At 38.2% G+C, this 15646-nt stretch overlaps 1 protein-coding gene across 1 annotated transcript in view; it reads left to right on the top strand.

The window, feature by feature from the left end:
• The first annotated feature begins 649 nt into the window (after positions 1-649).
• Positions 650-15646, top strand: part of CFAP47 (cilia and flagella associated protein 47) — a 484601-nt gene continuing 469604 nt past the window's right edge. The window contains exons 1-3 of the mRNA XM_045790463.2: positions 650-880; positions 4924-5075; positions 11695-11810. Coding sequence (XP_045646419.2) covers positions 686-880; positions 4924-5075; positions 11695-11810 — 463 coding nt within the window. The 5' untranslated portion in view covers positions 650-685. The remainder of the gene's footprint in view (positions 881-4923; positions 5076-11694; positions 11811-15646) is intronic.

Below are 15646 nucleotides of genomic sequence, written 5' to 3'. Positions count from 1 at the left end.
GTCTTCTGAGCAACACCTCGGTTTCACAAATGAAGAAACTTAACACCTAGAGTGGTTAAGGAAACTTCCAAAGCTTCTCTACTCAGTGTGTGGTCCTTGGACCTGCGGCGTTGGAATCACCTGGGACCTTGTTACAAAACAGATTTTTAGGCCCTGCCCCAGATCTACGGAAACATAATCTGCATTTTAACAAAAGACCCAGAGGATTGCTATTACAGTTTTAGTAACCATAGCCGAAAGGCCAAAGAGCAGGACACCCTGGGGGCCCTGACTCTGCTTCCATGGAATTCCTCTGTTACTGTTCCATTTTGTTGCTTTAATAGACTCCGTGGGCACATCACTTCCCCTGCTCTTTAAGCTTTGTCTTAAGAGAGGTCCAGAAAATGCCCACCCCACAATGTGATCTTAAAATCCTGCCAGGCCATGACAAAGTGAGATGCCTCTGGGATCTGGGCTGTCATAGAACGTTTCCAGCGTCTCTGGTGACACCTGCGATCCCTGTGTTCTTTCGCCAGAAGCCTGCATTCTCTGTTCGGGAAAGCCAACGCACAAAGTTTGGGCTGCACCAATGGGGGTGGAGCTTGAGGCGAGCGCGCGGCGTCTGTCGGTTGCCTAGCGACGGCGTCCACGCTGGCCCACTGTAGGTCAAATCAGCTACCGTTTGCAGGCCACCTAGAGGGCCGCCATGGAGACTGAGAGGGGCTCCCTGGTCCCCCGGGAGGTGGAGACCCCAAAGAAGGAGGTGCAGCTGCGGGTAACCCCTTCGGAGGTGAAGTTCCTGGACACGCTGGCCGGGAGGGTGTACCGCCTCCCAGTTACTGTACACAATATCGGCCGTTGCAACCAGAAAATCCGGTTTCAGGAGCCCCTCAAGCCACAGGTAACACACTCGCGGCTGGAGGAGGACCTCAGGAGCGTCAGGGCTCTGAGAACGCCTCCCCACCTGGGTGCCTGCTTTGTCCCGGAGAGTAGACGCCGGGCTCCTGCGGGAATGGGGGCAGGATTGACCTTCCCAGGGAGCGGTGATACAGGTCTCTCGGTGTTTATGTGTGCCAGCCTTTTTGTTTTGTTTTGCTTTATTTTGTGTTTTTACTTTTTTCTTGGCTTTGGGAGACAGGATGGGGAAAAGTAGATCTAGAACCTCCCAACTTCATCATTCTGGGTTTGGAAAGAAGAGAAAGGGGGTTCCATGTCTGTCTCCTAACAGCCCAGAATTTATGCTTATATACTGTAGAATTACACCAACAAAATTCATATTCTAACAAACATTCGTTGAGCACCTACTATGCAAAATTAATGTTTCTAGAGGCTGTCCCTGTCTTCTGATTTAAAAATTGACAAAATTGTATCTCAGTCTGTTATTTTAGTTCATGTGTGTGAGTGGATGTTTACTATGATCACCTGTTATCAAGAAGACTTTTGCTATAAGAAAGGTGATAAGAATTTTTGATATGTAAGTGATAAATGACATGTAAGTGATAAATAACCTGGTATTTTTTTGGTGGGACATTCCTAATGATAAATAGTATTGAATGCAGCTGAACTTCTAGGTACAGAAATAGAAAGGTATCTGTAATTTTTTTGTTAAAATTACATATGTTTGTTTGAAAAATGTACTGTAATGAATAGAAAGACAATGAGAAAAAGGCCTTTCATGTTCTACTTTTTACACTTAAAAAAATTGATGTACTATTTACCTACACTAAAGTGCACAAATCTCGGAAGTAAAGTTTGATGAATTTTTATATATTTATACATCCATGTAGCCACTGTTGTGGTCAAATCGTAGAATACTTCCACCACTCTAGAAGGTTCCCTTCAGTACCTGGAGTAATCACCCCATGGAGGTGACCACTGTACTGATTTCTAACACCACAGATTAGTTTTGCTTCTTCTTGAGTTTCATATAAATGGAATCGTGCTTTGTTCATTTTTATATGTGCATGTTTTAACAATAGTAATAAGTATTTTATAATAAAATAGTACATCACAAGAGGCTATTAACTCTTTAAATCAAAAGTGACCTGATTACTCCAAGTACTGTAAAATTAGGGAAAAATTGATTATTTCACTACCTCACTGCATATTTATTGAACAATTGAAAGTATGTCTGAAAATCCCAGATAGGGGCAAACAGTATTTTATGGATGTACGGGAGACACTCATATCGGTGGTTTTTGTGTAGTCAGGAGAAAAATGATATAATTAGTTTTAGTTTGTATCAAGAGTTATGAAGGAGAACTATTTAGATCACAAGTCTTGACTTTGACAAGAGAATGGCCGGGTAAGCTTACTAGTTAGAGGCCAAAGTCATGAGCCCATTATCAGTATGAACTTCTCTTTGTTGCAAGACCATATGCACTCCTGGTCCTTCATAGACATAAATGGAATTAGGAAAGAGATAGATTAGCAAAAAATGTATTAACTGTCTTGCAGAGAAAATAAATAAAAACAAGATACTCTATAAAGAGCGTTGTCATCACCACTGTTTATAATTATTTACAAAATGATGCTCCTAATAGACAGTAGTACTTGTTTTCCACCCTGGCTCAAGAGGCTGCATTGTCTTTGTGGTGACTACCTATTATGAACCATATGCAGTGCTATATGCCATCTACTGTGGGTTGCTGGTAGAAAATAAAGAAGACACAGACCTCATCTTCAGTGTTTTGCCAACTTGTGTGGCCGCTGGATCAGGCCAGTCTTAATTATAATTAACCCCTTTTACCCCCATGGCTCAGACTCCCTTTTCTTCTTCTTCTTTTTTTTTTTTTTTTTAAGATTTTATTTATTTATTTGAGAGAGAGAGAGCAACTGAGAGAGAGAGACAGCACAGAGGGAGAAGGAGAAGCAGACTCACCGTTGAGCGGAGAGCTGGATGTGGGACTCCTAGGGCCCTGAGATCAAGACCTGAGCCGAAGGCAGACGCTTAACCAATGGAGCCACCCAGGCGCCCCCAGATTCCCTTTTCTTTTGACCTGTGTTTTAATTCCCACCTCCTGCAAGGATTACCCTTTTCCAAGCCCCACCCATCTTTGAGGGTCAAAGTGAGTTCTCTTTTACTCTCTAAGTCTTATCATCTTATCTCTAAATTATTTCTTCCCTACTGGATACCAGTTGCATTAACAGACATTTATTATCATTTGGACTTGTGTCCTGATGACTCCTAGTAAATGTTAGTTTTACCTCCGGGGTCCGTCCATCAGCTCCTAGGTAGGGATTGTGTCTTACACACCTTTGCGTACCGCTCAGAGGGCTCAGCAACTTGTAGTTTGACCAAAAGCACATGCTGCTGAAGCCCTGGTTCCCCCCCCCCTTTTTTAAGATTTTATTTATTTATTTGAGAGAGATTTTATTTATTTATTTGAGCCGGGGGAGGGGCAGAGGGAGAGGGAGAAGCAGACTCCTCACTGAGCAGGGAGCCCAGTGCCGGGCTGCTTCCCAGAACCCCGGGATCATGACCTGAGCCGAAGGCAGATGCTTGACTGACTGAGCCACCCAGGCGCCCCATCCTGGTTTTTCTTCTTGAAGATCCAGCTTCTTTAAAGGAAGATAGTCACACCTGATATGTGTACTAACACCTGCAGGCTTATGCAGGGAATAATTGATCGCTTGTTTTCTTACTGTTCTGTAATTGCAGGGGGATTGAGAGTTGGACTATATCTGATAGTTTTAAGGTATAAGAAGTTTACTGAAAGTGCGAAACTTTCAGACCATTGTGTATCAACAAATCACTCCCCTGCTCTATGTCCTTCATTGCTGGGAAGTACTGCTTAGACTCAGCCTGGCATGAAAAAGCCCTGAATAATTAATTTCAACAGCCTCCTTCGTTACTGATTGAAGCTCTTTGCCCAGCAAGGCTAGCTTATTAATTGCCTGCTGGGAGACTAGTTTGCTTATTCTTTTCTCTGTGTCTGAGATTTTCCTGCCTGCAAAGGGAGCACCTTACTTCCTTGTTCACATTTTATGACCATTCTCTAAGCCTAGGCCAAGTACACTCCTTTCTGGCCCATAATAATCATGCTTTCTCAAGGATTTCCATGATACTTATGTCTCCATGACTCATAAGACAATTAATTAGTCCTTGGCTTGTATTCTTTAACTTTCTAGGGATATATAATCTTCCTTAAGGAGATTATATATTCAGGAAAGGGTCTCATTCCAGTTGTGGGGAAAGAGCTTACATTTTAGAGTCAGATAGATGTGTGATTTGAATCCTTACGGTCACAGTGACATTAGACATTAATTAACCTCTACAAGTCCCAGTTTCCTCATCTGTATTCTGGAAGGCTTAACATTGGCCTTATAGGACTGTAGAAGTATATGATATGAGATAAATGGTGTAGAAGGCTTGACGTCTTGTGAGTGCCCAACACGTAGTAGTTCTTTTTATCCCTTCATATTTTTCTTGTAGTCTAGCAAATGGTTTACAAGAATGAAAGTGTTTTTTCCCCTCTTTATTCTATTTGTTTTTTATATTTCCTCCAAGTTTTAAATTCTAAGTCCCATGCAAAAACTGTATAAAATGCTATATGTACGTGTGTATACATACATATGTGTATGTGCATGTATGGATGTGTTATGTATATATAGATGATTGAGCAACATTTTTATTCGATTGCTCTCCCTTTTTTCTCTATTTAAGTGCCTCATACTTCTCAAGGAGGCTGTGAGCATTTACATGTTTCTCAACTGACTGCATTGTCAGTTTCAGTCCATGTACTGTTAAACGCATATTTGAAGGATCTAGAATCTGATACATACACGTATGGTAATTAAGTCTTTGCCTTTAGGGAAGGAATATTGTCTGTGTATTGATACAGCTCCGGAAATAATGTATACTTCTAACTGCCGTTGCTCACATTATTTCCTTATTAGGAGTTACGATGTATCATTTGATTTTTTTTTTTTTTCTCACTAAAGTTCAAACTGATTTTGACGAATCTGGATAAGGCACTTGCTTCTGGACTTCAGATGACAGCTATGGTGGAATACCATCCTGATAAAGATGAAGACACTTTTGACCAGCTACTTATTTCAATAGGAAATAAAACAATAGAGATCCCTCTAGTTGGGTATGTATTCTCCATACTTCATGCTAACATCTTCAGCACTCTTAAAATAAAAATAAGGGTCAAAGTAATATTTTGTATTTTCTCTGGCTAATAGGGCTTTTTGTATCTGTAGTTTCCTTACAGCTGAACTTAAAGGACAAATTTTTAGCAACCTGTGGTGTTTAAAACAAATAGAAGGCTAGTTTTCTGGTATTTTTAAAAATTTTTTGAATTTTAAGTTTTTAAAAGATTTTATTTATTTAAAGATTTATTTATTTGAGAGAGAGAGCGTGGGGGTGGGGAGGGGCAGAGGGAGAGAGACAATCTCCAGCAGACTCCCCTCTGAGCACAGAGCCCACTGTGGGGCTTGATCCCATGACCCTGAGATCATGACCTGAGCCGAAATCAAGAGTTGGGTGCTTAACCGACTGAGCCACCCAGGCGCCCCAAGTTTTCTGGTATTTTTAATTAAGATAAAAACATTCAACAATTGCATGTATTCTGTTTTTTTCCTTGACTCACATCGTATTTTATTTCTACTGTATTTTTTTGTACCTTTTGACAGCAAGACTTAGTAAAGAAAGCTGTATTGCTGTCTTTACAGTCTCACATTCCACTCTCACTTCAAAACTCCAGGCAGGCTGTCTTCCTGAGCTTTCCAGTGAAATAGCTCTTGCATGTTGCCAGTCTGTTGGTAATTCCTGTCTTTATCTTAATCCATTTCTCAGCAGCATTTGACACTATTAACCATTATTGCCTTCTTGTGCCACTTTATTCTCTTGATTTCCCTGGTACTACATTTCTTCAATGGCTGCTCCTTCTCATCTTACTTTTCTTTGTTTTATTGAAATACAATTGACACATAACATTGTACAAGTTTAAGTTAGACAGCATGTTGATGTGATACATTTATATGTTGCAATATGCAGTTTTTTAAAAAGATTTTGTTTATTTATTTGAGAGAGAGAGAGAGAGAGAAAGCACGAGAGAGGGGAGGGTCAGAGAGAGAAGCAGACTCCCGGATAAGCAGGGAGCCCGGTGTGGGACTCGATCCTGGGACCGCAGGATCATGACCTCAGCTGAAGGCAGATGCTTAACCGAATACCACCCAGGCGCCTTACATATTGCAATGCGATTACCACCCTAGGGTGAGCTAATACCCCTATCCCATTACATAATCGCCATTTTTTTTTTTTTTTTTTTTTTTGTGGTGGAAGCAATTAAGATCTAATCTCTTAGTAACTTTGAAGTTTATACTACAGTGTTGTTGACTGTGATCACTAGGCTGTGCATTAGCTCTCCAGGACTTATTTATCTACTAGTTCCCTATTTGTACCCTTAACCAACAGCCCCCCAATTTCCCCACTCCCTTGGCTCTGGTGGCCACCATTCTACTCTCTGTTTTTATGATGAATGTGTTCTTAAATGGCTTGTGAACCTGTATCCATATTTTAATTTAATTATTAAGATAATTATTTCACTGAATTTTAAATAATGAAGATGTTTGACTTAAAAAAATCTAAATTGTGCTCTTTTGAGATTGGTTGAAAAATGTGGACTGATATAATGAACAGAACACGGAACTAAGTACAGTTGACCCTTGAACAATGTAGGGGTGAGAGCCGCCAACCCTTACGTAGTTGAAAATCCATGCATAACTTTTGACTCTTCCTACTAATAGCCTACTGGTAACTGGAAGCCTTATTGATAACGTAAATAGTTGATTAACACATGTTTTGTACGTTGTGTGTCTTACATGCTGTAATTGTACGATAAAGTAAGCTAGAGAAAAGAAATATTATTAAGAAAATCATAAGGAAGAGAAAATACATTTACAGTATTGTATTATAGAAAAAACCTGCATGTAAGTACACTCACTGAGTTAAAATCTGTGTTGTCCAAGGGTCAGTTGTAACTGATTTGGAGATTAACTTTGATACAGATTATTTATTTGACCAGGAAATTGCCATTTTCATTTCATACTGAAAAAAGTGTATTTATGTTTATTATAAAATTACCTGTTAAGGCTAATGTGAACATTTTTAAGTGCTTTTTTTTCATATACGTGCACATATGGATCTTCCTTTTTCTTAGCAAGATGTCATTCCATAGATGTATTCTTTTGTGTATATTTGTCTACCACCAGCAGAATTAATATTAGAATATTAATATTAATATTGGTATTCGACATGGCTTTTTAAAATTTCCTTTGTATTTTTTAATTTTTATAAGCTAAATTTAGGGGCGCCTGGTGGCTCAGTCGTTAAGCGTCTGCCTTCAGCTCAGGGCGTGACCCTGGCGTTCTGAAATCGAGCCCCACATCAGGCTCCTCCCCTGGGAGCCTGCTTCTTCCTCTCCCACTCCCCCTGCTTGTGTTCCCTCTCTCGCTGGCTGTCTCTCTGTCAAATAAATAAATAAAATCTTAAAAAAAAATAAGCTAAATTTCGATCTGCAGTTATTTTGTTCTCCATGTTGTTGAGAAGCTCTGTTTAAGTACAGCATCGCATTCTGTACAGAAATCAAACAGCTGACACGTGGTAGGAAAGGAGTAAGCTATTAGCCCATTACAAATACTTAATTTACATATTTTTAAAGATTTTATTTATTTATTTGGGGGAGAGAGACAGCATGAGCCGGGGGAGGGGCAAAGGGAGAGGGAGAAGCAGACTCCCCACTGAGCAAGGAGCCCCATGTGGGACTCCATCCCAGGACCCTGGAATCAGGACCTGAGCCAAAGGCACAGGCTTAACTAACTGAGCCACCCACTCGTCCCTTAATTTACATTTTATAATTTATTTTAAGTGTGGTCATTTTTGGTCCATTCTGCACATTGACATAATTATGAGTTGCACTTGGATTTGCTTGTTTGTACTATATGTGGAGAGAAGAGTCGAAGATGCTTCTGCCTTTGAAAACAGGAATTTTGTCTTGTCTCCATAATGTATGCTCTCTCTCATCAGAGGTCAGCTGCTTATCACAGTTGCAACATAAGGACAACACTACCTTCTTAAAGTATGACGGAAAGGGCTGAATGAAGATTGTGTGTGTGTGTGTGTGTGTAAGTTCTGTACAATTCTATTACCTGTGTAGGATTTTGTATCCACCACCATAGTCAAGATATTCGGTTGTTCCAATACCACAAGGATCTCTCCTATTACTTTTTTATAACAGCACCCACCTCCCTCTGCTTCACACCTACTGTCCCTAAACTGTGGAAACCACTATTCTGTCTTCCATTTCTAAAATTTTGCCACGCGAAATATGTTATATAGCCTTTTGAGGTTGATTTTTTTCACTCAGCAAAATTCTCTGGAGATTCAACCAAGTTTTTGTTTATATCAATAGTTTGCTCCTTTTTATTGTTGAGAAGTATTCCATGGTATGTGTATACCACAGTTTGTTTCACCGTTGACCCGCTGAAGGATATCAGGCTGATTCCAGGTTTTGGCTATTACAAGAAAGGCTGCTATGAACATTCATTTCTTGCCTCTTGCACCATTTCTAGAGTTTATAGTTGCATTTAATGGGGATGAACATGGGAAAATAGATTTATGAAATCTTGTCTGGAAACCAGAAGTTTGTATTTGTACTTTAGCAGAAATGATGTAATCAGTGATTCTGAGCACTTTTTTTTTCATGTATCCGTAAAAATTATGTCCCTCTTGCACATTTAAAAATGTCTAAAGTTTTGGGGCGCCTGGGTGGCGCAGTCGTTAAGCGTCTGCCTTCGGCTCAGGGCGTGATCCCGGTGTTCCGGGATCGAGTCCCACATCGGGCTCCTCTGCTGGGAGCCTGCTTCTTCCTCTCCCACTCCCCTGCTGTGTTCCCTCTCTCACTGGCTGTCTCTCTGTCACATAAATAAATAAAATCTTTAAAAAAAAAATGTCTAAAGTTTTTCATTATGAGTTTGAATAGTTGCAAAGATGTAATTGCTTGTACATAATAAATGTTACTATAAGATAATTACATGCTTTTTTCAAATGTATCCAGTAAAGTGGAAATACCATAGTAATTTGTTAAACAGTTGAAAAATTTACCTCTTCTTTATTTTTCCTCCTCAGGTTTGTACTTCCATTCCATTTCTTACCATAGCATCATATCCTAATGTATTACATATTTATACTTAGAAGATCTTTGCTGATCACCAACACTAAACTATGTTGTAAATTTGTATGTAATTCATGCATACGTATATATGTACATAGGAATATGTGTAGTCAGTATGTATACATGTACAAATACGTATATAGATTTCCTGTAATCATAAATATATACAAGTTTTTAAAATTTCTTCTGAATGATATATATATATTAAAGATTTTATTTATTTGACAGACAGAGAGAGAGTACAAGCAGGGGGAGTGGCAGGCAGAGGGAGAAGCAGGCTCCCCGCTGAGCAGGAAGCCCCATGTGGGGCTCTGTCCCAGACCCTGGGATCATGACCTGACCCAAAGGCAGACGCTTAACCGACTGAGACATCCAGGCTCCCCCTCTTATGAATTATATTAATATAAATTTATTTTAACTCCATATATGTTACCAAGTTTGATACTTAATTATTTTTCCTTTTTTATAATTGAGATACAATTGACATATAACACTGTATAAGTTTAAACTGTACACATTGTTGATTTAACACATTTATATGTTGCAATGTGATTACTAGTGTGGTGTTAGCTAACACCTCCATCACATCACATAATTATTTCATTTTGTAGTGAGAACATTTAAGATTTTGTCTCTTAGCAACTTTCAAATACATAATTCAGTGTTGTTAACTGTAATCACAAAGCTGGGCATTAGAGCCTCAGAACCAATTCATCTTCTAAGTGCAAGTTTGTATCTTTTGACCAACATCTCACCAATTTTCCCACCTCCAGCCCCTGGTAACCATCCTTCTCTTGTCTCTCTCTCTCTCTCTCTCTCTCTCTCTCTTTTTTAAGGTTTTATTTATTTGAGAGAGAGACAGCGTGAGAGAGAGAGAGAGCACGAGCAGGGGGCAGGTGTGGAGGGAGAAGCAGACTCCCCACTGAGCAGGGACATGGAACTCAATCCCATGATCCTGGGATCATGACCTGAGCTGAAGGCAGACACTTAACCTACTGAGCCACCCAGTTGCCCCCTTTCCTTGTCTCTTAGCATAAATTCTCTGTTAACATAAAAAGAAAAATGTTATTGGAAAGACTTTTTTTAATCAGATGGATTTCCAATAGGAAAGCCAGAAAAACTGGTATAATATTACTGTATTACCAAGCCCTTACTCCTATGTATATATGCATATACATATACATATATGTGTGCATGTGTGTATGTGTGTATGAGTTGACTCTTAAATTATTAAGACATTTCTCTGCATCCAGCTAGAGAAATAGTTTGAAAAAAATATTCAGCTTCATATCTTATATTGTTTGTGTAATGAGTTCCTCTTTTAGATCCTGTAAACTCTTTATTAATGCAATGATGTACACTGAGGTCATTGATCTTTCCTTTTCCTATTACAAAATTACAATGTCTTTATGAGAAGAACATGGGTATTCCTTAAAGAAGCAGCATATACAGGATAGTCCTGGCTGATCCCTGGACCGTCTCTACACAAACATTCACATATAAACATATGGAAGGAAGGCCCAGACCACCAGTGCATAAAGCAGTATTTGTGAATATTTTGTTCAGGTATTTTTATTTATATGTGTGTGTGTACGTATTTATATTTTGGAGGTTGTATCCTATGTGGAGTAAATTACTTAATTCATGTGTCTGGTACATAACCTAAGGACTCAGTAAAGATCAGTTATTACTCTGTTTATTATTGGTGCTGTTATCATTGTTAAATTTGTAAGGGTAATGCATTCTAAATCTAACAGAATAGATTCGAGGCTAAGTTTACCAATATTCAAATAATTTCTCAGGTAAGTCATTGAGGCTTTTGAAGTCTTTGGCTTTTCATCTGTAACATAGCCATAATAATATTTATTTCCCTTTCATGACATTTTAAGTCTCAAACAGGATATTATACCTCATGATGTTTATAAATTAGCCATATATAAAATATATGTGCCCTTATGAGACATGCATATAGGATTATAATGGATTTTCAAAATGTGTATGAAACATATGGTACAGATATGCCACAGTGAGCCCTTTAACTTGGAGACACACATGAAAAATCAATTGTATCTTTTTGTGTTTAGACCTTGTTTTGGTTCCCAAATGGCATTTTATAGCATAGCACCTTCTTTTACTTCATCAGATTTGGATCATCCAAACTACTTTGTTAAGATCAATGCCACCCTTTTTGAGGAGGGGCTAAAGAATGTATTATAGGCTTAGGTGGAGATTCCAAAAATGCTTGGAGCAGTGAAAACACTGAGATATGTGGGTAGCCTGTCAAGGTGAGTACTTCACAGGGTATACCATGTCCTTAGATGCATAAAGTTTGATTTTTTTTTTTTTTGTTAAAAATATATCTCATCTTGTTTTCATGTCTTTACAGTTCCTTTTACTGACAAATATGCTATCAATAGACTTGTAAGGAAAGATGAATGTCTTACAAGGAATTAATAAAAGTGTCTCTATGTCCCCCTGTGGATTTAAGTATGAGGGTGTAATTTTTTAATTATGTTGTCTTCTCTTCCCCTAGGTTGATTCCATCCTGTCAATTGGAAATTGAGTCAGAAGTTAATTTTGGCACATTAGTTGCCGATAGTAAAGTATATTGTAAAGAGATTAATATCATTAACCGTGGCAGAGCTCCAGGTAAATACTTTCTGTCGTATGAATTAACTTAAACTTTCGGAAGAAAGTTGTTATTATTTAAAATGTGTACTTTGTATGATTAATGGATTCTCTGATTCATTCGTCCTCCCCCTCCCCCCAAAAAAGATGTCTGTCATTTGAAATAGATCAAAGCTAAAGGCCCTTAAAAAGGATGACTGTAAAAGACTGATAGATAATAATTCAGGAAAGATGAGTCTGTCTCCTTATGATTCTGATTAACAGCCTGAATCCCAGGTGACTGGTGATCTCCCTGAGGATAGAAGGCAGGATGATGTTATGAAAATGACTTAGTGCTCAGAGTGAGCCATCCAGAGATAGAATCAGGGCACAGTGCCTTTCTAGCTGTGTGATCTGGGGCAAGTATCTTTTAGGACGTTGAACTTGATATTTCTCATTTATAAACTGTGGTTAATAAAATGAACTATGGTTAATTATGCATGTACTTCTGGTTGTAGTATGATACTTGACTCATCATTGGCGCTCAATAAATATTTGTTCTTTTTCTCTATCGTATTCAACTTTGAATTTACATGATGGTCTCTAGAAAGCTCTTACTCACTTTTTGTTGAAAGAGTAAATGCTTTTCTCCAGACCGGAGTATTTCTATGGATTTTTTACTGTGACCTAAGAGTTTCCATAAAGGTGTGTGTGTCTGTGTGTGTGTGTGTGTTCATGCACACTCTTCATTGATGGTATATAGTAGGTATTAAATTCACTTATCCCTTCATTGTCCTGATTGGCCATTATCTGGGCTGGCAAGGCTTCCATTTCTGTGGAGCCGATATGAGGACCAGCTCCGTGTCGGGAGGGCATTTTTTTCTGAGACTGCTTCTGAGATACAGAAAACTGGTCTTAATTCCAAGCCTGTTTGACACTAAGTGAGGATATTCTCTAGGGCTGCTTGATTGAGCAGTGGGGATTATTAAGACAAAGGCAGTTTGTCACTGTACTGATTTCTTCCTGGGGTTAAACAAATAAAACTGATAATTGTTCCTCACCAAATGTTGCTCATTTCAACTTTCCATGCTTTGGTTTTTAAATGATTAGATTTCTGGTGCCTGTGGGATTGTAGAATATTAGACTCGTTTGTGATCTGATGCCAATGTTAAGGATAGGGTCTCTCATGGCTAGTGATTATGGGCTATATGGTCCTTTAGACTCTTTATTTTTTAGAACAGTGGTATGTAATTGAGAGAATCTTATTTTTATTATTTATTTTCCAAAAATCTCTCTTAACTGTTATGCATTCCAAATCCTTCAAAGTTTTGATCATATCCTCTCTTTATTGTAAAATATCATCAAACTGTACAGTTTCATTACATATAAAAGCTCCCTATAAGTAACAAGTGTATGTGGTTTTAATTTTAAACAGATATTTAGAATTATTTTACATAATAAAATAAAGTAAATAAAATGAAGTTTCAGATCTAGACCCATTCATTTCAGGAAAAGTAATCTACTTTGGCTTTTAGTATTATATTAATATTTTGCATGTGCGTGTATTTGTAGTGAATACTACAATTTGTAAATTATAATTGAGGACCATGAAATGTTAATTAGTATTACCTTACAAACTGAAACAAATTGTTACCAATGAAACACATTTTCTTAGTGTTGACTCTGTTTCTCATTCTTGGACTTGAATGATATTATTTTTTCCGCCATTAGCAAAATTGATACTATGTTTTATATTCACAGTAGCAAGTGCCTGTAAGGTGTCATAAAGTCCTTATTACCTACAAGCACAGTATATAAATATTCATGAGAATAGCAATGTATTTTCATGAGGAAAAACACTTATGCAGAAAATAGATTCAGCAACCAAAGATGATTTTAATAAAATTTTTAAAAAGGATTTTACGTGACAAATATTTTATAGTTTTAGAGTCAAAGATCAAGTGTTTGTAAATTTATATGCATACTTAAGAGGACATTAAAAAGCCACACTCAGCAGATTCTTGATATGTGCAGCTTTGTTTTCTCTCTCTGGTGGTGCCATTGGGGTTATTAGTTGATCTGTGTAACAACTTCATGATTTTTTATTTTAATGGCCCATTATGAAGTAATTATCCACGGATTTAGCCAAATATTGTTGAATACATTTTGTTTTCTCACCCTCTGTGTTTCCTGAGTTTACTCCTTACTGTGCAAAGTAGTGCTTGTCTTTTCATTTTGAAGACATGGCTCAGTCTTCAAGATAAGTCTTTACTATTAGTCCTTTGTGAGCTGGTGAACTCCGTGTTCTGTTTTAGGATTTTATTGTTTCTCAGTTTTTATCCTTTAAAGAACATCATTGAAAAAGCGTTAGTATTTTAGCATGCCTGGAACTGCAGTCATTTCCCTCTTCCCCTCAGTAACCTTGAATATCTGAGAAGACTTTTTCTACTATAGTGTTATGATATAGAACAGTCTTTAAAGTCCCTAGTGTGATCTTCACACACCATTTCTGTGTTTGAACAGCTACCTTAGAACTCATCAGCCTTTAGGTTTATTTGGGTTATTTTGCCCAAAATGTATGACCTTTCTCTTGCTCTTAATGCCCACTCTCCCCCTTTCCCTGATCATCAGCATCATCTCTCTACTTCACAGTCTAGAAAAGCCTAGCATCATCTAAGAACCAGGAAGTTTGCTAAATTGGACCAAGTCCAGGACTGGTCCTTGGGCTCCTCCTTAACTACTCAGAGAAGCACCCATTACTTATTCTCAATGCATATATTTTGTTTTCTTGGAAACTGCTGTCATGGACTCTCAGTATACGTTTCTTGCATAATACAATGCTGGCATAACAGCAGACATTCAATAAACCTTTGTGTAATCGATTTGGTTCAGTGATCTCTCAGAGTTTCAGAAAAGAATCATTAATTGTATGTCAACTGTACTTGAATAACAGAATATTTCTAAAAATAATTTGACCAGGATATTACTAAAGAAGAAAATGATTTGTCATTTTAGTACATAAAAAATAAAAAAAAAGAACCATTAAGCTTTCAAAGAAAGGGGATTGAACTTAGAAGTAACCTGTTTAATCCCATGTGGGCATTCTGAAGAGTCTCCAGAACAGTCGTTTGGAGACATATGAAGACTGGACTATCTCCTTGGTATGCTTAGGCTCAAGGAAACTTAAAACAAAACAAAACAAAACAAAACAAAACACCCCAGAAAAACATACATAGGAAATAACAATGACCTTAGATATGTGACTCTTGATTTTCTATAGCATGCTATAAAACTACAGACTGTTTGCCCTGGCTTGATATTACAAATTCAACACCCAGTGCTCATTACATCAAGTGCCCTCCTTAATGCCCATTATCCAGTTTCCCCATCCCTGCACCCGCCTCCTCTCCAGCAACCCTCAGTTTGTTTCCTAGAGTTCAGCGTCCCTTATGGTTTGCGTGGAGTTTAAGGAACAAAACAGATGAACGTAGGGGAAGGGAAGGAAAAAATAAAATAAGATATTACAAATACTTTGACACAAAAATCTACCTCATAAATTCTAAAAGAATTTTGGAAGAATAAAGGCAAGATAACAATGTATATACTCATCACCCAATGCCTGAGCTACTTCTCCAGGGAAGGTAGAACAACTCCGATTCCAAAAACATACAGGTTTTGGGGCGCCTGGGTGGCACAGCGGTTAAGCATCTGCCTTCGGCTCAGGGCGTGATCCCGGCGTTATGGGATCGAGCCCCACATCAGGCTCCTCCGCTATGAGCCTGCTTCTTCCTCTCCCACTCCCCCTGCTTGTGTTCCCTCTCTAGCTGGCTGTCTCTATCCTGTCGAATAAATAAATAAAAAAAAAAAATCTTAAAAAA

This window comes from Ursus americanus, chromosome X, assembly GCF_024610735.1.
Source record: "Ursus americanus isolate L20-20 chromosome X, mUrsAme1.1.p, whole genome shotgun sequence".
Classification (NCBI taxonomy): domain Eukaryota; kingdom Metazoa; phylum Chordata; class Mammalia; order Carnivora; family Ursidae; genus Ursus; species Ursus americanus.
The sequence above is the reverse complement of the archived record's forward strand: the minus strand, read 5'-3'. Positions and strand labels throughout refer to the sequence as shown.